The sequence below is a fragment of the Hyalella azteca genome, unplaced genomic scaffold (genome assembly GCF_000764305.2).
Source record: "Hyalella azteca isolate HAZT.00-mixed unplaced genomic scaffold, Hazt_2.0.2 contig5931, whole genome shotgun sequence".
Classification (NCBI taxonomy): Eukaryota; Metazoa; Arthropoda; class Malacostraca; order Amphipoda; family Hyalellidae; genus Hyalella; species Hyalella azteca.
The window spans coordinates 27,303-54,036 of NW_025936107.1; the positions used below are offsets into that span (position 1 = coordinate 27,303).

The following is a 26,734-nucleotide window of genomic DNA, read 5'->3' on the forward strand; positions in this document are numbered from 1 at the left end:
CCACTCTGAATTTGTGACGTTTTCTTCAGCCACAGATATAGTGGTTGAATCGACATTATCTGATACGAGCTGTGGAAAAAGGAATAACTTAGCACAAAATGATAACAAAAGTCAAGAAATCGTTCACATGTTTATGGAAGAAAGTAAACATGCGGAAAAAGAATCAAAGACGGAGAATAATACAACAGGACCAGGTATTTCCAGTCTACCCAGACATCGTGAGCTGGAGAGTTTGGGTGAACGCGCGCGTTCGCATCAGCGTCGCGACGTCGGCAGCGATGAAGACATGAAGCTGCTGCTGCTTTCCTTCAACGAACATCACTTCCCAGGTAGGAACAAGTATGGCATGTAATAATTCCTTTAAAATCTTAAAAATTGATTGGTTTGATGGATGTTACACAGGCTAGATTTTTTAATTGCATGAATTAAACTCATGGGCATTAATTTGGTACTTTTTATTTTGGCTCGAATTCTGAATGGATCAACAAAACACTCTACTCAAAAATTTTTTTTGTTAGATAATTTAGATTTAATTTTCTGCTTCATTTTTCTGCATTGCAGCATTAGTTTTCTACTAAATCTGTTCTTGTGGATTTTTGTTGGAGTTCATGCTTTCTTAGTTCGACTGCATCAGAGACACAGATCAGAGACAATGACTCTGTTCGACTGCATCAGAGACACTGACTGTTCGACTGCATCAGAGACACTGACTCTGTTCGACTGCATCAGAGACAATGACTGTTCGACTGCATCAGAGACACTGACTGTTCGACTGCATCAGAGACACTGACTCTGTTCGACTGCATGTACTGGATGCCATTTTCGACAGTTGCATTCATGTCTCAAAATTCTATTGTGACCGTAGTTATTTTTTAATCCCTTTAGTGAGTCGAAAAGTTAATTTAGTATTTAATTATTAAACATCTAATTAACATAACATCTAAGGTAAGCTTCTTAAATACGTTACAGGAATGTTTTGATGCTGATCGTCGCGGCCTTTTTTTCAGTGGAGACGAATGCATCTATAATTAATGAGCGCTTATCTCAGACTGAGTCCAGCGGCTCATCATGAAGAATAACTGTTGATTAGGAAGAAGGGAGACTCTATATTGTCATCTATTTGGCAGAGGTATATAATGATGAGAAGTATTCTAATGTGATTAAAGGAAAGAAGTATTAGAAAAAGTATTAGTAGTAGTAATGAGGAAAAAAGTATTTTAATGTAATTAAAGGAAATAAGTATTAGAAGTTAGAAGTATTAGTAGTAATGAAGAAAAAATAACTATTATAATGTAATAAAGAAAAGAAGTACTAGAAATAAAAAGTATTAAAAGTAATAATGAAAAAATAAGTATTTTAATGTAATGAAGAAAATAGGTATTAGAAGTACGAAGTATTAGAAGTAATAAAGAAAATAGGTATTAGAAGTACGAAGTACTAGAAGTAATAAAGAAAAAAGATGTATTTTAATGAAGATATACGGTTAGTTTTGCTTTGCGTGAAGTTTCGTGACCACAGTAAATTCTAATTTCACCCATCACAGTTTGAAGGTTAATTGAAAATTCTTTTCTCTATCCACTATCAAAATCCATTCTTAATTAACGATTACATGATTATTTAACGCCTATCCAGGAATTTCATTTTTATAACACCTGTGCATGTGATGTGAACATGTCGCTACTTAGCTACTACTACTTAGAACTACCAGCTACACTCGCAACTGCTGTATCTGCTATACCAGCTACACGATCACCTGCTGTATCTGTTATAGCAGCTACACGTGCACCTGCTGTATCTGCTATAGCAGCTACACGTGCACCTGCTGTATCTGTTATAGCAGCTACATAAGCCACCAATTCGCGGTCGTTAAGAAGTACGCGTAATAGATCTCTTACAGGCGCAGTTCTGGGCACTCTAATTAAGAACTGAGTGCCGTATATTTCCTCTGGGAAGCTTGCTCTCCATTTACAAAGCTCGACCTCTGATTGCTGAAACAACGCAGCGCTCGTTCAAGTTACACACAAGTTGCCTGCAATTATGAGAATGATGATTATGTCTTGGGTTATTGTCCGATAAATTTTCACAACTCCCAGGTCGGAGGAAAGTTTTTCCTTGCTCGAGATGTGATGTAAATAAGATTTCACGGATTAATTGGTCGTGCTGTCACGTTTGGAAAAATGTATCGTATTAATTGTGTTTTCACGCTTCTTGCACATTTGTAGACGCGAAAAACGTTCATCGTTATCCCTAGAAGTTCGAGATGAGTTTGACTGATTCAGAGAGCTCCATTTTGAGATGGAATGCAATAGGGAAATGAATCGTATCCGTTGAAGCACTGATGTCATGATGTTTTAAAATATTTCAGTGTAATTTAAACAGTCTTGAAAGTGCAAACAATGCTATGACATTGTTACCCAAATCAAACGAGTGATTTAATTAAAATTTTAAATTAAAATAATCATAATCCTAATAATTAAATTACTTTATACATACGATAATAAACTTTAAAACACTATTTAAGAACCTTAAGTACCTTAAATTCATTCCGATGATTGCATATCATCATTTATATTTCGTATCATTTCCACTAATCATGCACGGCTTCAATTCATCAGAAGCATTAAAGTGCTGCCACTTATAATCATGATTATAAAGACATAAATTTTTCATCTGGAGAATTGTCGCTCACAAAACAGCCGATACCACTACTATAGGGAAATTTTTATGTGGTTCAAATGATTACTAGAAAATCGTTAATACAGTTGTACGTAATTTGTAATTTGTACGTTACGAAGTCAGGATTAAGTCAAGTTATGTCGTTACCTTGATACTCGCCATGGTCTTCATCTCGCTGAAGGGCTTAGCAAATGTGAACGCATCTGCTGGAATGGTGGCAGTTTCGCATCTGCCGAGATTCCCCAACCCATTATATAGAGCACTGTTTGCTAAGCCTTTAGGTCATGAATAATCTATATGAAAAGAGAACATGAAACAAAAGGCAATAGATATATCTTTTCTGGAAATTTCGTGCAGAAAAGTAAGGTTCGACCATAAATGTTGTAGAGGAGAGAAATGCAACTTTTATAGATGTCTTTTACATTGATAATTTTCTAATAAAATGGCTTTAAACTTCCGTGCAATGTTGCCGGATCCGCTCTGTATTGCGGAATAGTAGCAGCTCTATTTAGGATCACTCGATCTGCGCCACCATACGGGACAGGTGTGTACTGTGCACTGGATAATTTGATATTTTTAGAATAGGACCAATATTGTGTGCTTCATTGTGACCTGGAATAGATTAGTGTGATGCCAATCTGTATAGCTATAGCTGTGAAAATGTCTTCTTAGTTTTTATGATAAAGTTTTAGACATGACCCATTGTGTACGTGTAGAATCTGTAATAGTTTTATCTCGTATACAGAGAGACCTCAAAATCGTGGTCCGAAGTTTTGACCTCGCTTCAACTCACAAACGCTCTGTTTATCTTGTCATTGTTGAATGAGAGTTTTTGCATTTGATTGTCTTTATTCTCCTGTCGATAAATGTGCTGATGTGCAGGAAGCGTGACGAACTGTGGTTGGGTTATTGCGGATAAGATACAGTCTCACGTTGCGCCCAGTTGGTATACTGGCCCCGTAACAATGTTTATATGTAATTTGTGAATCTGGATTAGAGATTTTTTGGTTTAAACTGAAAAGCAATAGGAACGTAAACCTATCAGTTATTAATTTACTATAGGTATAAATCATCCATACATTCTATGTTAAATCTCAACTGTCTGCCAAACAACTAGATGTACATCTAACCGAAAATATGACACAAAAATCGAATTTAATTTGAACTTTTATCATTAATACCATTTACACAATATACTCTTAATTTCACTTCATGCCAGAATTTAATAATCTGATAACTAAAATTTTTGCTCAAGTTTTGACCAATATAATGGAAGTAAATCAATGTGTACTGTCACTTCTCGCTCAGCATACACTGCGATTGTGATGCGCATTTTCAACATCCTAGAATTTCTTGTGAAAAAGGCTTCATTTTCTTTTAAACTCGAAACTAAAACTTCTATTAATAAGTGCTTCAGTAGTTTTTATGATTTGTTTCAGAAATAAAATGCACCAAGAATTCGCATAAAGCGTCACGTAAATTCACTTTATCGTTAGTGAAAATATTTGGGAGACAAGTTCCATCATCAGTACAAAAGTTTATAACTTAGAAAAATTGTAATTATAGTATTTTTTGAGCAGTTTAATGATATCAATACTTGTATACAATGCAAGTACAAATGTTTTAGATGAACCGAAAATCTCGTAAAATATAGTATAAAACAAACTGTACGGATAAATGAAATGAATAGAAACAGAATCAACAGATGTGCTGCTCTATAATAAAGATGTGAATTCTGTAACGACAGCCTTGAGAATCTGCTGAAATCCTTTGACGCAGAATTCAGTATAAAGTTTCATCAACGGAAATCCCAAACTCGTAAAAAGTTTACAGCTTTTAAGACGCGCCAAATCCTTATGGAATTTATTTTTCATTCCAGTCTTTGGCATGTTAGGTCATAATTTAACTGAAATGAGAGCTACATCGTAAAACTGAAAATGAAAATTATTTATTCAACAAACAGTTATATTTTTATTAGGATCGAAATTGCCTTGCAATCAGGAAATAATTTTAAAGACTTACTAAGAAAAAAATTAATTATTTGCTTCCAATTAAGCAAAATTTGTTGATTGAAACAATCTTCGTTCCAATCTAGATTTTTTCGAACAATATTCCTGAACATTTAAAAATGAGACAATGGCAAATATTAACATATTTCTTAATTTTGTTTACTCGAAGTGCCAACTCTACACAAAAATAGAGGTAGGGAGCATTCTTAGAAATAGTACATAGTTTAATGCATGGATTATTCCGAATTTTAAATTGTATACAAAGTTGTGAACGGATACACATCGATGCACGCCAACGTTCATTTCATTAATCATTGCTGGCAACGTGTCGCTCGAACGCCTCATTTGCTGCCTGTGAGTCAGGGAACGAAAATTCCAGAAGAAAATATAAGTTTACTGAAATTTTCAGCTATTTTAAAATTTATTATTCATCTTTTAGTGAAAAATTTCATATTCTGCTCGACAGAATAAATGTTACTGAGTAAAAATATTTACATATCTATTAATTCTACCCGAAAAATTTTTCACTCATCTGCAAGATAAAATGAAATAATAACATTTAACATTCTTCTATAAGGCATGAGAGAAAACATAGTAATTGTAATCATATGCTGGTCTATTTGAGAGAGGCATTTGCCTGCAGTGTAGCACTATATAATTGTAGCACGCGAAATGAAGAAATAAAAAACTGTTTACACGGCTTGTTACCAATGCTTTCTGGGGTTATAATTGCATTTATTTGAGTAATTTCTCTTATAAGAAATACAGGAACACAGGTGGTGGTGGGATTAATAGTCTCGTAACAGTAAATGCGTTCAACATGAAGCTAATATCTAAGTCCCGCAAAAATTATGCACGTTCCTTAGTTCATACCCCTATGGTTGCAAGTTTGCTGACATCAAGTCCAAATTTCCATAGTTCTTTACTCTTTATTCTTTCACACACAGAAGCAACACAGCACGACTCAATAGAAAGAAAAAAAAACATGCTATTTGGTAATAAAAGCTTCCAGGTGAAAAGCCCATACAAGCTATAAAAAAGCTTCGCAGGCGTAATAGGTGACAATTAAGCATGAACGTAATAGTGGCAACAAGTACCACAAAAATTAATACAAATATAACATTCTAAAGTAAAAGGCAGTACATAAGTAAATTGTCACAAGAAAAAAACTATATGATAAACTAAGTTAAATTAATATTGAGCAAGAATATGATCATGATCACAATTAAATTATGATCACAATTAAAAACAGCATAATTTTTCTCTATTTCTAAACGGACCGGTGGCAGGTTGAGACGAACGCCTCTGGTATATCGTGGAAATGATGAGGAACAAGAGGAGCAAAAAAACTTTCAAAAAGACGCTGATCATGAAAAAGTGCCCTATTCATAAACTGTACAAGCTTAAATTTGTACATGTCGTCGAATTTCAGGATTTTTGACTGTCTATATAATTCATTTAACGAATCAATGGTACATATAGTTAACATATCGAACCCTAAGGATTGACCGCAGTGCCCTATTCATCAACGTGATAACCGTTTTTTTTGTACATATAGGCACTCCACCCAATATTACAGGGGTATTAGAAAATTTAGACAAAAACAACGAATAGAAGAGCGTTCTTAACGAGGAGAAAGGTAAGATACTTGATAGAGCATGTAACACTACATGGGTTTTGCTAAGTCCCTGGCAAACGGAAGTAATATGTTTTTTAAAAGACATTTTATTGTCAAGGATTAAGCCTAAATAACGAAAATCGTCAACCCATTCTAAAATTGATCCATTAAAAGTGATGTTGCGAGGGGCGACAACAGGTCTAGACGTAAAAAGTATCAGTTTAGTTTTATCGGTGTGTGCCACTTACTTATTTACTAACAGCCATCTTGACAAGTCTGCTGACAGATCCGAAATGCTATCACACGCTTCATCGTAGGTACCTTTCGAGATATAAAAAACGGCATCATCAGCAAAAAGCTTGCAGTTCGCATTAAAAGAAGAGGCGATATCATTTACGAAAATATTAAAAAGAAGAGGCCCCAGAACAGAGCCCCGGGGCCGTATTATCAAAACTTCGTAACTTTTTGTACTTCCGACAAAAAAGTTACGTGCTACGTAAGTACACCCTAATTTTGGCATTATCAAAACATTCGTACGTAGGACTTAGCTAAAAGCGTACCATCAAAACATTTGGCCAACTGACCAATCAGAGGCTTTGGATTTGTTTACATTCTGTGAACTTCGATGGCGGGAATCGATGCCTTCGATACTATCGACTACCGAATGCTGTCTGTCGGTATTGAGTCGGTATTGCTCCTTGTTGGCCCAGAAAAAGCCGTTCTAAAATAGTTGTGAATTTTTTTTTAATAAACAGCGTAAGTTGAAGAAGAAATCTGTGCACGGAGCTGAAAATTATGGTTGGCAGAGATATAAAGTACCGACTAGAAGGAATGAATGAATTAAATTTTTGAAAATGAATGAACATTTTTTTTTAATTTTTGATAAATGAATTGAATTTTTTCCAATAGCACTGTTTAGCACGATCACATATTTTCATCGTGCAAATGTTGCACGATCAAGTGCAACATGTGTATAATCCGCGCTGTCGGATTATTGACAAAATTCTATCACAAGTCAAGGTGTTGCTACTTGCTGGTAGATCAATAGTTTCCTATCGCTGGAAGATCAATGGAAGACAAGATTTTATTTGAACAGGCGAAATGTTCTGATATGGACGATCTCTCTTAAAGGGAAATAATAATTCAACAAAATACTCTCTCGAAGAGGGATGTTCTATATGAAAAGAAACAATTTGATTTCTACAGAAGTTTTTTTTCTAACTAAATTACAAACGAAGATATCTTGTAAATCGGGTGTTATTTCATAACAATATGAATATTGATTTGAAGCTGTCAAAATTGAACACGACCAAGCGTTTTATTTTCACTTGGTCATTAAAAAGTTAACGTACTGATCTTTATATTGTCTGAACTGGATATTTCCGTCATTTGCATTGGATTTTGAAAAGATGAAGTTGATTTTTTCGAACAGAAAAAGTCATATTGTTCATTTACTGCGCGGAAATGCAGAATGCACAATTAAACAAAGATTATTGATACAAAAAACTTCCCTGAAGAAAATCCCTAATTTTCTTCAGGGTCAAATTATAAAGTTAAATTTTTCAACTAAAAGGCCACACTTGTTATTATGCTGATCTTCTTCTAGCCAAGCTCGATAATAAGCCGACACAATCTTGAGCTCAAGGGTATCAAACTTTAAGATGATTTGAATAATTTTCATGGACGTGGCGAATATTCACCACGGGCGCGCCAATCTCACACCATAAGGCGATTTGTTCTTAAGGGAGGCAACGCTGCGAGCGAAGAGTCAATATTTTTGTGGAATGCTTTCAGCGGCGGAGGCTGAGATAGCCTTCAGCGACATCAATTAGCAGCCTCTGAAAGGAGGCTGCTTGGAAGGAGGCAGCCTCTGAATGGAGGCAGCCTCTGAAGGGAGGCTGCTTGGAAGGAGGCAGCCTCTGAATGGAGGCAGTCTCTGCAAGGAGGCTGCTTGGAAGGAGGCAGCCTCTGAAAGGAGGCTGAAAGGAGGACGTGTTGATCACCCACCCGATATATTCCCACAGAGAAAGCTCTCGTACACGCTTCGTTACGTAATCCTGTGAAGGATGCGTGTTCTTAAAATTGGAAGAAGAAAGGACCAATTTTCAGGAGATTTTTGTGGTGCGATGGTTTTAGTTTAGGTCGTAAATCACAGATAAAATGAAATCGCGAATAATTAAATGAGCCAAAATGATTTGATAAGAGTTTATTCATTAATGAAATATTGACTTCTACGATTTTAACTCGAATAGAAATAGCAATTTTCTAATTGAATTAGTTTTGATAGAAAAATCTATCAGATAACAGCTGCTTTCACACACACATTCAAATGTATGGATCAATGCTTTTCTAATCGAAATTGATGGGAAAATTTTAAGTTATTTTTACTAAAATGGAAGCTCTTACTCTTATTTAAACTAAACTCTGCTAATAATTAAACTGAATATTCACGTGCGCGTTTGTCGTGGTACATCAAACTCCTGTACTCCAGCGCCGACATCCAGCTCGATTTCCATGTAAATTAAATCTACGCGCATCAATCTTATCACTCAGAAATGGTTTCGTAAAAATATACTCGGTACTCATACCATCTGAGCAATGAAGTAGTGGATATGACGACTGATAATTTCAAAATATCTGCGCATTTACATAATTTTTGTTTGTTTTAGAACTATCATAGTATCAATTGGGTTCAAGAGAAATTTATTAGTTTATTCATGCGTTATTAATTACAATCATCATATGATGATTATATTATTATTATTATTATATTATTATTATATTATTATTATTATTATATTATTATTAGTATTATTATGTTTCTTTCATATATTCGGGCAGTGCAAATTAAAAAATTTCACTGAAATTTACTCACATAACTGATCTAGCTTCAGACGTATGAGCTTCACGGGCATTGAAGCAAGGACCAATACAACATTAGCAGTGCACATGAATCTGAGTAGAGTTGTACACATATTTATATCGTTGACTTGTCTTTCACAGCATTGACATTCACTAAACCTAAACGCTATGTGAGTTTTATACCACAATAGCAACAATAACTATTTACTTTCTATTGCAGTTCTACAGCGTCTAGAACAACTTATGTTGCTGATGGCGTTCCCAGGGATCGGCACGACGTTCTTGCTTCTCCTGGGATTGCTCATGGTAAGGAAGGGATGATTTTCAAGAACTAAAAGTAGCTAGCAAAAGGGGTGTATCGTCACACTTTGCATAAACAGCTCAAATCATGGGTCACCACAACCATTTACCCCGAATCTTGTCTAACAAAATTAACCAATTACCCCTGAATAAAACCTATTCATTTACTCACAATCTTATTTCGAATATTACCCATTGTAACACTTTGCATAAACAGGGTCGATACGAATTTGGGTCTGAGGCGTCAAGGTCCGGCTTTTTGAGAAGCGGCGTGATGTAAGCGGATTTGAAGTTCTCAGGGACAACGCCGTCAGCGAGGGAGCGGTTGAACAGTTCAACCATAAAAGGTGCTAGGCTGGCAACATTCTCCCTAAGTAAGTGCGACGGCAACAGGTCGCTGGCGCACTGCTTTTGTTGCCGTCGCACTGGTTTCCTAATTGGAAATCGACTACGGATTTATTGCAAATTTGTCACTTGGTAATTGACGGAAATTTGGTCCTATAGATTTTAGAACAAAATAGCTTCGCTCTTTCCATTAAAATAGCAGAGTTTCCATACATTAAAACTGTGCATTGTGCATCCTTCGTATCGTATACGCTGAAAACTTCATATCTTATAAAACATAAGTAGGGAAAATTGGGTACAATTAGACAAAAAAGATGAAATCAAAACTGACATAATTATTTCTCATCTTAGAATACAAAATGCTAAATAAAACTAAGCATCAAGTCCATAGTTATGTTGCCACATACCTTATCAAGGATCAGAACTGTTCCTTAGACTAGGAATAATAAAAATATGAAATAAATTGAAATGTCCCACATTACCCCGAAATAATCGATGGGTATACTGAAGTACAGTCGAGTGAGTAAATTGAAACACTTTACCTCATTATGATAAAAATTATAGTCGTAATTCAGGTTACAATTTCATCTTTTTTGTTGTTTTACGATCACTTGACCATCTACCATCAGACTGTCAACATTGCTTTATTGCCGGTATATCGTGCACCACTAACCTTTTGTCTACGTTGAACGATTGGACTCGCCCGCTGGGCGAAAAAGAGCCACTGGATGCATTGTACCTCGATTTTGCCAAAACATGTGACAGTGTTCCGCATGAGCGGCTGTCGCGTAAAGTGAAGTCTTTGGGAATAAAGGTAAATGTACTCCAATGAATCAGAGATTTTCTAGTAGGTAGACGACAATGTGGCAGTATTAACAGAATTATATCAGTTAATCATCATCAGAGGCATCAGTGCGCTGTATCGTGCCACCAGAAAGCGTTCTTGGGCCTATTTTGTTTGTTGCATTTATAAACGATCTGCCAGAAGTTATGTCAAGCGTGTGCTCCATGTATGCCGGTGACACAAAGTTTATGGTACAGTTAAGGATGAGTCAAATAAAGTACAATTACAAGATGATCTTGATAGTTTAGTAAGAGACTATAAAAACTATAAAGAAATATATGGTCAGACTTATAATGCCTAGCACCATACGAACCTGGTGTAAGTCTAGTAGCTATTTCAAACTATCGTCAATATTGAAAAGATCTGGTCAAAGGACCTGTTTTTAGATCTCCTGTTGACAAATCACGAAAAGTTCAAGAATAGGCGTCAGGCCACATCAGGCCTATTTTTCAGTGCCGACAATTCTGTGATATGATATGATATGATATGATATGATATGATATGATATGATATGATATGATATGATATGATATGATATGATATGATATGATATGATATGATATGAAATGATATGATATGATATGATATTACTTATGCTATTACTTCTTTATTCATTCAATATATTTTAGAAATTGTTTTTTTATTATGAAAGTCCTAATGTTGACATCGGACTACGGCAAAAGTTGGAAAACCCTGTGAACTTTACAAGCCATCTGGCCACAATGCGAGTAGTCGGGTAACAAAGAAAATTAGTCTGTCTCCTATTATTTAAAGGGAACCTATTTCGAAGTAGTTTCGGTTAGCCTAAGCAGCAGTTTCTCATTTCACGCTCACACGCACACAACTTTAGATAATATATAGAGATAACGCCGAATGTTATTTAGGTGACATAGATAGAAATAACACCGAATGTTATTTAGGTGACATAGATAGAAATAACGCCGAATGTTATTTAGGTGACATAGATAGAAATAACGCCGAATGTTATTTAGGTGACATGAAAATTTACAGACGCGGCAGCTTCTGATTTGGATTACCAGAAGCTGGAGCGACTCTAAATTTTGTTAGGGAAAGTGAGCTGATGGCCGATTCAAGTTCAGATCTGTGCCACCCCTGGAACTCATCGAAAGAAAAGGAGTGCGAGCTGAATGAAAAAGCGAATGAAGAAGCTACATTGTTTGGCTCTATTCAAAAGTTCCGTGGGTTCGAATTTACGATCGCCACCAATTTTCCAAACTATCAACGCTTTGTAAAATTCGGTACTTTATATCCTGTATGTGGCTAACATTAAACCCGGCTCTTAAACCCGAAGTCAAAACCTAGGAAACAAACGTTGTCCTACTTTTTAATATTCAGTGAAAAGAACTTCAGTTAAAAAAACTCGATCTCTTTGGCAAACTCTTAAGATAAAATATGAATTGCCAATTTTTGAACAAAGGAAATGAGAATGTGGGTTAATAGTCGATTACTTGATATTTCATGCGTTAAAATAAAAGATCGTTACGTAACAGCTCAAAGAAGTCGAATTAAAGTAAATGCGTATGACAATAATTACATAACTGTAATCATCAATTACACTTTAAATTGCATCATTGAAAGCAAAATTAAGCGATGCGTTCAGCAACAAGTGATGAAAGAGACAAATGATAATCAACTGATAATTGTTCAACATTTCTGGATATATTCTTCAATTTGAAAATAAGGATTGATACATATTTTTACACGGCTCTACACTATACTGATTTCCTACATTGAAAAATGATTAAAGCTAATTGAATTCATCTTGCGTATTGAGAGTGAATAATTAGTTATGTAGACTAAGCTTATTTTTGTATTTTTGTCCTTAGAAAATACACATTGTGCAACCTGCTCATCGTATGCATCGAAAAAATAGTGATCAATACGCACCATTGTTATCTGATGCATGAGAACTGAGCAGTGCGCATTGAATTGATAATTTACATGAGAGATGAGCGTTGCAGTTATCCTTGATGTTTACTAGTGAACAATATCCGCTGAACTAATCCAGTGCACGCATAAACGAGCGGAGTGCATCTAACTGATCCATTGCTTCAGAAAATAAACTGCATTCATCATATTCTGCCGATGTATCACAAAAAATGTAGAGCGCAATAAGGCATAAAATAGATGCTTTCTGAACAGCTCAATTGCTCCCAGCGCATGAGTAAGCCTGGCTTACCGAAGAGAACCTAGGAAAGACGGCACTTTGTTAGAATGCTCTTGTACTTGATGGTTTACTTATTTCTGGTGTCGCATTGATGGCCGGCGCTAGGCTTTGCAAATATTTCTCTCTCTATGCTCTATTTCTGTAAAGTGATTGAAAAAAGTAGAAATGAATCGTATCCGTTGAAGCACTGATGTCATGATGTTTTAAATTAACAGCAATGGAGGTCAACGGCAGTGAGCCGTTGACCTCCAAAAATTCTGTGCTATCCTGGAATTTTTTCCTGTTAATAAATGAGTCCAAAAAATAAAAAAAATTCCATTGCTGTAAAGATGAAACTGCAATTTTCTATCAAAATTATTTTATCGCGGATATATATACCAATCTTTTTCAACCTGGCCTGTAGAAGTTTCTCTTTTTATGAAGAAAATAAAAAGAATTCAGGGAAATTTTAAACGTCTATTGAGTAGAATTAACTTACTTGTTTAGTTTTCATTCAAGCATTACATTTCATCACAATAATCTGATCACTGTGATAAAAAGTGTAATATCTTGTAGGCGTTTTAATTCGAATTATCTATTTCATTTCATATGATACTTTTTTTCCAATACTGCGACATCACTTTTATAATTCGCTTATTCTGACTGAGGCGCTCAGTTCTTTTAAATTGAAAAAACAAACGATTTATGCCTGAAAATAAAAATCTTCGTTGATGTAGTTCGCATTACTCTCTCGCTTCGAGTATTTTTCACTTATTACGCGTACTAAACCAAACGAATTTATTGGATTTAAAATTGCTGCATTGTTAGTCATAATCGATTTATTGCAGACATCAACGGTAAATTTTTCGGCCCTCCCACCAGTTCCAAAATCTATTGGACTAGAACAGCTGAGAATAATTCTGTGCAGCTGCCTCGTAAATTTAGTGTTTGCTCTAGAAAAGTGATGAAATTCTCGAGGTTTCGGTCTCTTGAGCTTCAAGATTTTTTGGCCTTTGCTCGGGATTACGAGGCTCAGTCAGATTACCAGTAACCGCAAGGGAGGCGTTCTCCGTTATAGAAGCAATCAAAATATTCATGTCTTGAAAAAACGCGACCTGTTCTGAATACATTTTTATTTTTTTAAAAAGAAAGCTTTGTTAACATGAATGTCAGGACCGTGGAATTTCATATGTCTAAATCATGTAAACCCTTCATAGGAACTTTTGCTTTCTAACCAAATTTTGTGCAACGTTTGCGTGGTAAACCAACATTGCATCTTAGAAGAAAATTTTACAGTGACCAATAAATTCTGAAGCAGCTACAAGCCGCGACTGTTCTGTTTGCGAAAATGTATGCAAATGATATTAGCATAGTCACAAATTCGGCCCAAATTGCACCATACAATGCGACGCCATGAATATACAAACAAATTTAATGAGATGAAGTAGCGGTTTCAACGAAATTAATTGTGGAGACATTTCGCTTAACAATATTCCAAGATTATTTATTTGTTCAACACAGAATCGTTCTTTGCTTCTCTTGCCGTGGCTGACATCATTCGGCATGATCGTGGTCCTGGATGTGGTCTACATCCCTTACTCCTTCTACTTCATTCTCGTGAGTATTTTAATATTCACTATATATACTCTTGTGAGTAAACTGCTTATTCTAATTATTTGGAATACATATTATACTCACATTTGCATTCTAATTATTTGGAATAGACTTTATGACATAAACTGTTATAATTACACAATAAAATATATTGTAATTTTGTGCCTTTCTAATTGGAAGGAAAAAAATGAGCACATCTGAAATATAAAATAACATACAAAAGTAGTCTAAGACCATTTCAATTTTTAGTTTTTCACGGACACAAAATAAATTCCACCTGAAAGTTTTCATGTCATCATGCGTGATAAGCTCAGCGAAATATTAGTTTATTAGTCAGCGAACAGTTTACTAGTAATTGAGGATAGCGCTGTTCGACTTCGTGTTTATATTAACCTTTCCTATCATTTATAATAGTACAGGTTTAGTACTGTAGGATATCTACTGCTAAAAATCAGAAACGCAACTTGATCGAAAAAACTTTTGAAACTTTCCATATCGATGCAAAACAAGCAATCGAAATACGAAATGGAAAGTGAAAACTCAGAACAGATAAAGTGCGGTGCTAAAACATCCTTGCAAACACGTCCCCACGGACGAGTTTGCTGCACAAATTCCAGAGTTTGGAGCGCCCACTCGATTGAATGCAAAACTTGCGTCCTTTAAAGCAGAGCTAAAATTCTCTGGAGAAAAACTCGAGTCAACAGATCGTTCCGCTCGCAAAAGAACAGAAGACTGTAAATTTGTATTACTTTATTTATTATAAATTATATATATTATACATTTTATATATTTATTATATTATTATAAATTATTTATTATAATTTATTTTTATATAAATGCTAAATTAATTTTCTATTATGATTTTAAATAATATAAACTGCGTCAGGAATACCTGAGTTCTATTAATCGTATACGCTGGATTTATCTGCACTAGATTACCACAATAGCTACTAATTGTTCCCTTAGAAACGACGAGAAGAACTACTATTACTATACGAGATTTGTTAATAAATATAGCCATATTTATATCGAATAGGTAAAAACACATGCCATTTATCCTTTGGCTGGCAAGTAAATATTCACTTTCCTTAAATTTTTTTACCAATAAAAACCACGCGGTGTCTGATTACGGTTACGTTATTATTACGCTGTCATTCTCCAGTCATCGAGTCATCGTTCTACACATTGCAGCAATAGGTCTACAAAGAACATTTAATAAAATAAGAATAGACTAAGAGCATTTAAAAAAAATTGCCTCTCAGACGCCAAAAATTTACGATGATTTGAATCACAGAAATAACAATATCTCATCAGTTAATTTCAATAACATGAGATATTGATAATAGACAATTTCTAGTCATATTTGCAAGTTTTTCTTTAAATAATAGGAAATTTTTTAAGTTTAGTAACTGTATTTGACAAATTATTCAATAACAATCGGCTCATTCAATGCTGAAATTTTGAATAACTCTCGTGAGTATGCATATTATATCTTTAGTCTTACTTATTGTATTTTTTTCCGAAATTTGTTTTTTCAGTCCGCTGGCCAAAATGTTAATGCCTATGGTCAAAGATATGGACTTCTAGTACAAATATACCTTTAACGTCTGTTTTCTCTGAATTATCTATTCATTTGTCTAGTTCAGGTCAACTAAAGAAGCAAATTTCATCAATAAGATATATGCATTGCGGTTATCTTCATAGATACAGCTTACTAGTGTGGGTTAAGCGTATACGATGTGAAACACTACGTTATTTGGCATCGTTAACTCACTATCCCCTCTTATATGTAGCATCGAAAATCCATACGACACGTTTTTCTGTATCACACAGATTTTTCAACTTCTGCCAAAGAAAAAATTTTTCTTGTTAATGGTAAGAAATTAAACCCAATTTTGTTACAAAAATTTATTGTTTTATAAACTATTGATTTATGTTTCCATTTAATGTTTTCCTTTCAAGTGCGTGTTTGGTTACCTGCAAAATAAATTTATTGACTTTTATATTATAAACGGTTTTATTACTGCATAAAATGTTCTCAGATACTAACGGGATACAAGGTACAGAATGCATAGAAATAATCGTCAATATGATCAATACATTTTAAATTATGAATTCTTTCAATAATAATTATAAATTAATTCTCATACATCAGTCAAGCCAAGAACCATAAAATGCGTGTGAGCAGGACTGCCCTCGGACAGAGGGTCTAGCCGCGGTAAATCTGATAGTTGCTTCAACATTTATCTTCATTACCCTCAGTATGATATATTAAACTCATTTATCATGAGCTTCCTCTCATGTTGAGTGACATTTAAAGTTAAAAACAACAATTGTTTTGTCATTGCAATGAGACAGAGATGAAAGCAGCCTCTGAAAGGAGGTTGAAAGCAGCCTCTGAAAGAAGGCTGAAAGCAGCCTCTGAAAGGAGGCTGCTTGGAAGGAGGCAGCCTCTGAAAGGAGGCTGAAAGCAGCTTCTGAAAGAAGGCTGAAAGGAGGACGTGTGGTCCCACGCGATTTGTCAGATGGGAATGTTTACAGAGAATTCTCTCGTACACGTTTCGTTACGTAATCCTGTGAAGGAAACGTGTTCTTAAAATTGGAAGAAGAAAATAACAATTTTCAGAAGATTTTTGTGGTACGATGATTTTAGTTTAGGTCGTAAATCACAGATAAAATGAAATCGCGAGTAATTAAATGAGCCAAAATGATTTGATCAGAGTTTGTTCAATAATAATATATTGACTTGTACGATTTTAACTCGAATAGAAATAGCAATTTTCTAATTGAATTAGTTTAGGTAGAAAAATATATCAGATAACACTCATAACAGTTGCTTTCACACACACACACATTCAAATGTATGGATCAATGCTTTTCTAATCGAAATTGATGGGAAAATTTTAAGTTATTTTTACTAAAATGGAAGCTCGAACTCTTATTTAAACTAAACTCTGCTAATAATCAAAACTGAATATTCACCTGCGCGTTTGTCGTGGTACATCAAACGCCTGTACTCTAGCGCCGACGTCCAGCTCGATTTCCATGTAAATTAAATCTACGCGCATCAATCTTATCACTCAGAAATGGTTTCGTAAAAATATACTCGGTACTCATACCGTCTGTGCAATGAAGTAGTTTCTTTTCAAAATATCTGCGCAGTTACATAATTTTTGTTTGTTTTAGAACTATCATAGTATCAATTGGATTCAAGAGAAATTTATTAGTTTATTCATGTGTAATTAATTACAATCATCAGATTAGAAGTATTATTATGTTTCTTCCATATATTCGGGCAGTGCAAATTAAAAAATTTTACCGAAATTTAATCACATAACTGATCTAGCTTCAAACGTATGAGTTTCACGGGCATTAAAGTAAGGACCAATAAAACATTAGCAGTCGAACAGCACCAATACAACATTAACAGTACAACATTCCATGAATCTGAGTAGAGTTGAACACACATATTTATATCGTTGACTTGTCTTTTACAGCATTGAAATTCACGAAGCATAAACACTATGTGAGTTTTATACCACAATAACAACAATAACTATTTACTTTCTATTACAGTTCTACAGCGTCTAGAACAACTCATGTTGCTGATGGCGTTCCCAGGGATCGGCACGACGTTCTTGCTTCTCCTGGGCTTGCTTATGGTAAGGAAGGAATGATTTTCAAGAACTAAATTAAATCAAATTAACATTAACCCAGATTTAAAATTTTCAATTTATTGTGAGCATTGAAGTTAAATTTCTCTAAAGTTAAAGTATCTCTTTCAATGAGGGAAAAGCGAATTTGTGTTACTAAGAGATTATTTTAGATCGTATTTTTTACACGAGAAAAACATTCACCCACGAGTAGCAGATAGGAAAGTCGGCCGGAATGCAGAATGCTCTTTCCATGAATAAGTGGATGATGGATAGGAAGCTATCATCCACTTGAATAGCTTATATGTTAGCCATGAAGTTTAAACTGCTGAAAAATATTCAAGATCTTTAAATTTCTAAAGATTTTTTTCATTAAGATTCATTGGGTGCAATAAAATGCTTCTCATGCAAGTAAATCTACAGCGTGCTATGCCAATTTTCATCAAAATTACGATGTTTTATTAACAAAACGAGTAAAGTATTAATTATACTCGTAAGTATTAATTATACATCCAATTATTCAAAATCTTTAAATTTCTAAAGATTTTTTCATTAAGATTCATTGGGTGCAATAAAATGCTTCTCATGCAAGTAAATTTGCAGCGTGCTATGCCAATTTTCATCAAAATTACGAATTATACATCCAATTATTTAAAGATGATTAGAATACACGAATTTGGATTTTGAGGCAAAACATTGAAATTCCCAGAGTCTTCCATTAAAATATTAGCAGTAAATTTACCGTACAAATTTCGCTTCTTCAGCTCAGTGAAGGAATTTTGGTCATAACTAAAAGTACGAACGCAAGTGCCTGAGGTTGGTCCATAAAATGTTCACAGACAACTTCCTCTGCGGATATTAAAAGCTCGCCTTGAAAGTTTTATTACATTCTCAAGCAGGGTTCCATATATTATTGTAGTTATATATTATTGTAAAAATTAATTTTACCGTAATCTAATTTTTTTAATTCAATGAGTAAATGATGTTGGCAATTATAAATTGTATGCGTAGTGGAACAACGGAAGTCGATCATATCTGAACTCGATTAATTGGAAACCGACTACGAATTTATTGCAAATTTGTCACTTGGTAATTGACGGAAATTTGGTCCTATAGATCTTAGAACAAAATAGCTTCGTTCTTCCATTAAAATAGCAGAGTTTCCATACATTAAACTGTACATTGTGCATCCTTCGTATCGTATAAGTTGAAAACTTCATATCTTATAAAACAAAAGTAGGGAAAGTTGGGTACAATTGGATAAAAAAGATTAAATCAAAACGGACATAATTATTTCTCATCTTAAAATACAAAATGCTATATAAAACTAAGCATCAAGTCCTCGGTTATGTTGCCACATACCTTATCAAGGATCAGAACTGTTCCTTAGACTAGGAATAATAAAATTATGAAATAAATTGAAATGTCCCACATTACCCCGAGATAATCGATGGGTATACTGAGGGACAGTCGAGGGAGTAAATTGAAACACTTTACCTTATTATGCTAAAAATTATAGTCGTAATTCAAGTTACAATTTCATCTTTTTTGTTGTTTTGCATTTAGTAGGGTTATTATGAATGACATTCATGTTTACCATTTGACTGATACAATATTAGCTGCATCAAGATACACAAATTATTCAAATTTTTCTTCACGACGCAACTAAGATATTTCTTACACGTTATCTTCGTTTCGTCTTTTTGCTTTGTTGTAACCCTACATAATATGTTTTTGGCTCATAGGCACCAAATCATACAAGAACGTAACCAAGGAGCTTTTGTTCTCTCTGCAATGGTTGGAACGTTTATTGAACTTTTTACTGTTCTTCGTCTCAGAGTAATTATGTACAATATAAACTTTTTCTTCGAAAGAAGATTAAGTGAGCCTGGTATCTCTTTCAATAAATGTTTGGCGGCAAATGGTCGATTTCTTTTTCATATTGGAAGGTTTTGACTCGAAGAACTGGAAGATTCTGTGAGCCAAAGTTCTGTCGCATTGTATCCCAAACCATCTTTTTGAGAACACTAATCCTCCATAGCAATATAATTGAACAAAGTTACTATTTATCAAAAGTAATTAATTTTGAACTTATTATATACCAATTAATCGCAAAATTAAGTTTACAGTATGTTCGCAAAGTCGGCATTTTTATTACATATCCTATATAAAGTAACATATTTAATTGGCTTACAATTTAATTGGCTTACAATCATTAACACAAAATATTGCTCACTGAGGAATGCAGTAGAAAGCAAGACGTACGCCTCTCTGCCACGTCAATCAATGCATCAACTTGTGTACTATAACTACATTAAACTTTTGTTCAAAGTTATTTGTTAACATATATAAATATTATTCTGATTGGTTTATTTACGAGAATGCCGGTCGAATATTCCTGTTTTTGCGACCCTGTCCGTAATATTCTCGGGTCTCATATTCAAATTAACAAGCCTTACTTTAACAAATGAACAAACTTGAATGCAATTACAAATACATTCTTTCATTAGTATTCTGCGGTGGCAGGCGTAGTTAAAAAATGTTTTGGTCAATTGTTGATTAGAAATTAACAATTTAAATGTTAATTGTTAAGTTAAGAGCTTGACCATTGTTTATGACTCAGACACTATGATACCGAATGAATAACATGGAACGGGAAGAAAAATCTTTCAACGGTCGCCGGAATACAAACACTTGAGTGGGTTATTGTTGCAAGCTATGCATCAATAATTGATTGATGAGTTAATTAATTGATTGATTGAGAGTTATTTGATTTTTAGAGGCCTTATACACTGGACTTGACCTCGACCTCGGCCAAAACTTATTAGTTTCGGTATTTGTTTATTAGCCCCTACGTTGAACGATTGGACTCGCCTGCTGGGCGAAAGGAAGCTAGTGGATGCACTGTACCTCAATTTTGCCAAAACATGTGACGGTGTTCCGCATGAGCGGCTGTTGCGTAAAGTGAAGTCTTTGGGAATAAAGGTAAATTTACTCCAATGCAGCAGAGATTTTCTAGTAAGTAGACGACAATGTGACAGTATTAACAAAACTATATCAGTTAATCATCAGTGCATGGCATCAGTGCACTGTGTCATCCCACCAGAAAGCGTTCTTGGGCCTATTTTGTTTGTTGCATCTATAAACGATCTGCCAGAAGTTATGTCAAGCGTGTGCCGCGGATATATGCCGGTGACACAAAGTTTATGGTACAGTTAAGGATGAGTCAAATAAAGTACAATTACAAGATGATCTTGATAGTTTAGTAAGAGACTATAAAATGTGCCACCACTGGAACACATCGGAAGAAAAGGAGTGAGAGCTGAATGAAAAAGTGAAGGAAGAAGCTACATTGTTTGGCTCTATTCAAAAGTTCCGTGGGTTCGAATTTACGATCGCCATCAACTTTCCAAACTATCAACGCTTTGTAAAATTCGGTACTTCATATCCTATATGTGGCTAACATTAAACCTGGCTCTTAAACTCGAAGTCAAAACCTAGGAAACAAACGTTGTCCTACTTTTTAATATTCAGTGAAAAGAACTTCAGTAAAAAAAATCAATCTCTTTGGCAAACTCTTGAGATAAAATATGAATTGCCAATTTTTGAACATAGGAAATGAGAATGTGGGTTAATAGTCAATTATTTGATTAAAATAAAAGATCGTTACATAACAGCTCAAATAAGAAGTCGAATTAAAGTAAATGCTTACGACAATAATTACATAACTGTAATCATCAATGACACTTTAAATTGCATCATTGAAAGCAAAAATAAGCGATGCGTTCAGCAACAAGTGATGAAAGAGACAAATGATAATTAATCAACTGATAATTGTTCAACATTTCTGGATGTATTCTTCAATTTGAAAATAAGGATTGATACTTATTTTTACACGGCTCTACACTATACTGATTTACTACATTGAAAAATGATTAAAGCTAATTGAATTTATCTTGCGTATTGAGAGTGAATAATTAGTTATGTAGACTAAGCTTATTTTTGTATTTTTGTCCTTAGAAAATGCACATTGTGCAACCTGCTTATCGTATGCATCGAAAAAATAGTGATCAATACGCATCATTGTTATCTGATGCATGAAAAGTGAGCAGTGCGCATTGAATTGATAATTTACATGAGAGATGAGCGTTGCAGTTATCCTTGATGTTTACTAGTGAACAATATCCACTGAACTAATCCAGTGCACGCATAAACGAGCGGAGTGCATCTAACTGATCCATTGCTTCAGAAAATAAACTGCATGCATCAAATTCTGCCGATGTATCACAGTAAATGTAAAGTGCTGTAAAAAATGTAAAATGGATGCTTTCTCAACAACTCAATTGCTCTGGCGCATGAGTAAGCCTGGCTTACCGAAGAGAACCTAGGAAAGATGACACTTTGTTTGAATGCTCTTATTCGTGATTGTTTGGTTTACTTATTTCTGGTGTCTCATTGATGGCCGGCGCTAGGCTTCGCTATTATTTCTCTCTCTATGCTCTATTTCTGTAACCTTAGTTACAGTTTGTCTGGTTTGTCTAGACTCTAGAAGATGTTTGTCTTGAAATTTTTGCCATATGCAGTGAGCCGTTGACCTCCAAAAATTCTGTGCTATCCTGGAATTTTTTCCAGTTTAATGAATGAGTCCAAAAAAAAAATCCATTGCTGAAAAGATGAAACTGCAATTTTTCTATCAAAATTATTTTATCGCGGATACCAAGCTTTTTTAACTTCGCATGTAGACGTTTCTCTTTTTATGAAGAAACTAAAAATAATTCAGGAAAATTTTAAACGTCTATTGAGTAGAATTAACTTACTTGTTTAGTTTTCATTCAAGCATTATATTTCATCACAATAATCTGATAACTGTGATAAAAAGTGTAATATATTGTAGGCGTTTTAATTCGAATTATCTATTTCATTTCATGTGATACTTTTTTTCCAATACTGCGACATCACTTTTATAATTCGCTTATTCTGACTGAGGCGCTCAGTTCTTTTAAATTGAAAAAGCAAACGATTTATTTCTGAAAATAAAAACCTTTGTTGGTGTAGTTCGTATTACTCTCTCGCTTCGAGTATTTTTCACTTATTACGCGTACTAAACCAAACGAATTTATTGGATTTAAAATTGCTGCATTGTTAGTCATAATCGATTTATTGCAGACATCAACGGTAAATTTCTCGGCCCTCCCACCAGTTCCAAAATCTATTGGACTAGAACAGCTGCGAATAATTCTGTGCAGCTGCCTCGTAAATTTAGTGTTTGCTCTAGAAAAGTGATGAAATTCTCGAGGTTTCGGTCTCTTGAGCTTCAAGATTTTTTGGCCTTTGCTCGGGATTACGAGGCTCAGTCAGATTACTAGTAACCGCAAGGGAGGCGTTCTCCGTTATAGAAGCAATCAAAATATTCATGTCTTAAAAAAACGCGACCCGTTCTGAATACGTTTTTTTTTTAAAGAAAGCTTTGTCAACATGAATGTCAGGACCGTGGAATTTCATATGTCTAAATCATGTAAACCCTTCATAGGAACTTTTGTCCTCTAACCAAATTTTTCGCAACGTTTGCGTGGTAAACCAACATTGCATCTTAGAAGAAAATTTTACAGTGACCAATAAATTTGGAAGCAGCTACAAGCAGCGACTGTTCTGTTTGCGAAAATGTATGCAAATGATATTAGCATAGTCACAAATTCGGCCCAAATTGCACCATACAATGCGACGCCATGAATATACAAACAAATTTAATGAGATGAAGTAGCGGTTTCAACGAAATTAATTGTGGGACAGACATTGCAGTTCTCATCCACACCATGTCATTGCAGCCAGTCTTGTTGAAATAAGCTCTTGTTCTCATGTAATTCCTGCAAATGTATAGTAACTTTGTATGCATTTTATTCAAGTGTGAGAGGTCGTGTGCATCCCGAAAGTTATGATTAAACTTTTTACTCAAGTTAAAAATTGTAACTCACAATAAACTCTGGTAAGGCTCAACGCAGCCAAGTTTGAGTTTGATCTGTGATACGTTTTGTGGTGCCGACATTGTTTCACTTGGCGCAAAATATCACCTAAAAATCCAATTATTTTAATACTAAATTCCACCAGGCAATAAAAAACGTAAGAGGATTAACTTTCAGCTCGTTAAACACGGTTTTGGCCAGCTGCAGTTCCCAGAATTTGCAGGAAAATATTTCCCTTCCAGAACTGTTCATTCATAATAAAAGTGCAATTTTCCTCGATATTTTTTCAGGAATAGGAAGGGCGTAAAAATATTCGTTATTTGTGTAGCCGTCTAATATCTTATGGCAAGATACTGGTTCCGGCAGCAGAGTTCCCAGAATTCTTACGACGATTTTAAATCACGCTCAATGCCATTAATTGAATTAGATCTTAACATCACACATTATTAACAAATCATTGCTTGATTCACTGCAACAATTTTTTACGTAAGATTTACCTATATTTTGCTTAACAATATTCCAAGATTATTTATTTGTTCATCACAGAATCGTTCTTTGCTTCTCTTGCCGTGGTTGACATCATTCGGCATGGTCGTGGTCCTGGATGTGGTCTACATCCCTTACTCCTTCTACTTCATTCTCGTGAGTATTTTAATATTCACTAGATATACTCTTGTGAGAAAACTGCTTATTCTAATTATTTAGAATACATATTATACTCACATTTTCATTCTAATTATTTAAGATACAGATTATACTTACATTTGCATTCTAATTATTTGCAATAGACTTTATGACATAAACTGTTATAATTACACATTAAAATATATTGTAATTTTAATACTTTCTAATTGGAATGAAAAAATGAGCACATCTGAAATTTAAAATAACAAACAAAAGTAGTCTTAGACCATTTTAATTTTCATTTTTTCACTGACACAAAATAAATTCCACCTGAAAGTTTTCATGTCATCATGCGTGATAAGCTCAGCGAAATATTAATTATAAATACATTTTACGAGTAATTGAGGATGACGCTGTTCGACTTCGTGTTTTATATTAACCTTTCGCATCATTTATAATAGTACAGGTTTAATACTGTAGGATATCTACTGCTAAAAATCAGAAATGCAACTTGATCGAAAAAACTTTTGAAACTTTCCATATCGATACAAAAAAAGCAATTGAAATCCTATATAGAAAGCGAAAACTCAGAACAGATAAAGTGCGGTGCTACAACATCCTTGCAAACACGTCCCCACGGACGAGTTTGCTGCACAAATTCCAGAGTTTGGAGCGCCCACTCGATTGAATGCAAAACTTGCGTCCTTTCAAGCAGAGCTAAAATTCTCTGGAGAAGAGCTCGAGTCAACAGAACGTTCCGCTCGCAAAAAACAGAAGACTGTAAATTTGTATTACTTTATTTATTATAAATTATTTATATTATAAATTTTAATTTATATAAATGCTAAATTAATTTTCCATTATGATTTTGAATAATATAAATTATGTCAGGAATACCTGAGTTCTATTACTCGTATACGCTGGATTTATCTGCACTAGATTAACCACAATAGCTACTAATTGTTCCCTTAGAAACGACGAGAAGAACTTCAACCTTAGAATAGACTATGAGCATAAGAATAGACTAAGAGCATTTAAAAAAATTGCCTCTCAGACGCCAAAAATTTACGATTATTTGAATCACAGAAACAACAATATCTCATCAGTTAATTTCAATAACATGAGATATTGATACTAGATAATTTCTAGTCATATTTGCAAGTTTTTCTTTAAATAATAGGAAATTTTTTAAGTTTAGTAACCGTATTTGACAAATTATTCAATAACAATCGGCTCATTCGATGCTGAAATTTTGAATAATTCTCGTGAGTATGCATATTAATTATATCTCTAGTCTTACTTTTTGTATTTTTTTCCGAAATTCGAATTTTTTTCACGTCCGCTGGCCAAAATACTTCTAGTACAAATATACCTTTAACGTCTGTTTGCTCTAAATTATCTATTCATTTGTCAAGTTCAGGTCAACTAAAGAAGCAAATTTCATCAATAAGATATATGCATTGCGGTTGCCATACAGCTTACTAGTGAGGGTTAAGCGTATACGATGTGAAACACTATGTTAATTGGCATCGTTAACTCACTATCCCCTCGTATATGTAACATCGAAAATCCATAAGACACGTTTTTCTGTATCACACAAATTTTTTAACTTCTGCCAAAGAAAAAATATTTCTTGTTAATGGTAAGAAATTAAACCCAATGTTGTTACAAAAAATTTATTGTCTTATAAACTATTGATTTATGTTTTCATTTAATGTTTTTCCCTTCAAGTGCGTGTTTGGTTACCTGCAAAATAATGTATTGGTTTTTATCTTATAAACGGTTTTATTACTGCATAAGATGTTCTCAGATACTAACGGGATACAAGGTACAGAATGCATAGAAAAATTTCACAAATAATCGTCAATATGATCAATACATTTTAAATTCTGAATTCTTTCAATAATAATTATAAATTAATTCTCATAAAACAGTCAAGCCAAGAACTATTAAATACGTGTGAGCAGGACTGCCCTCGGACTGAGGGTCTAGCCGCGGTAAATCTGATAGTTGCTTCAACATTTATCTTCATTACCCTCAGTATGATATATTAAACTCATTT

The 26,734-nt window shown here is 34.3% G+C and overlaps 1 protein-coding gene across 1 annotated transcript; it reads left to right on the forward strand.

The window, feature by feature from the left end:
• On the forward strand, window positions 1-24,690 carry LOC125177951 (the record flags this gene model as incomplete). The annotated part of the gene is made up of 4 exons (XM_047880695.1): window positions 1-329; window positions 9,386-9,471; window positions 14,343-14,438; window positions 24,595-24,690. Coding segments are annotated over exons 1-4 (480 nt in total), but the record flags the coding sequence as incomplete, so codon positions are not given.
• Window positions 24,691-26,734: the final 2,044 nt, after the last annotated feature.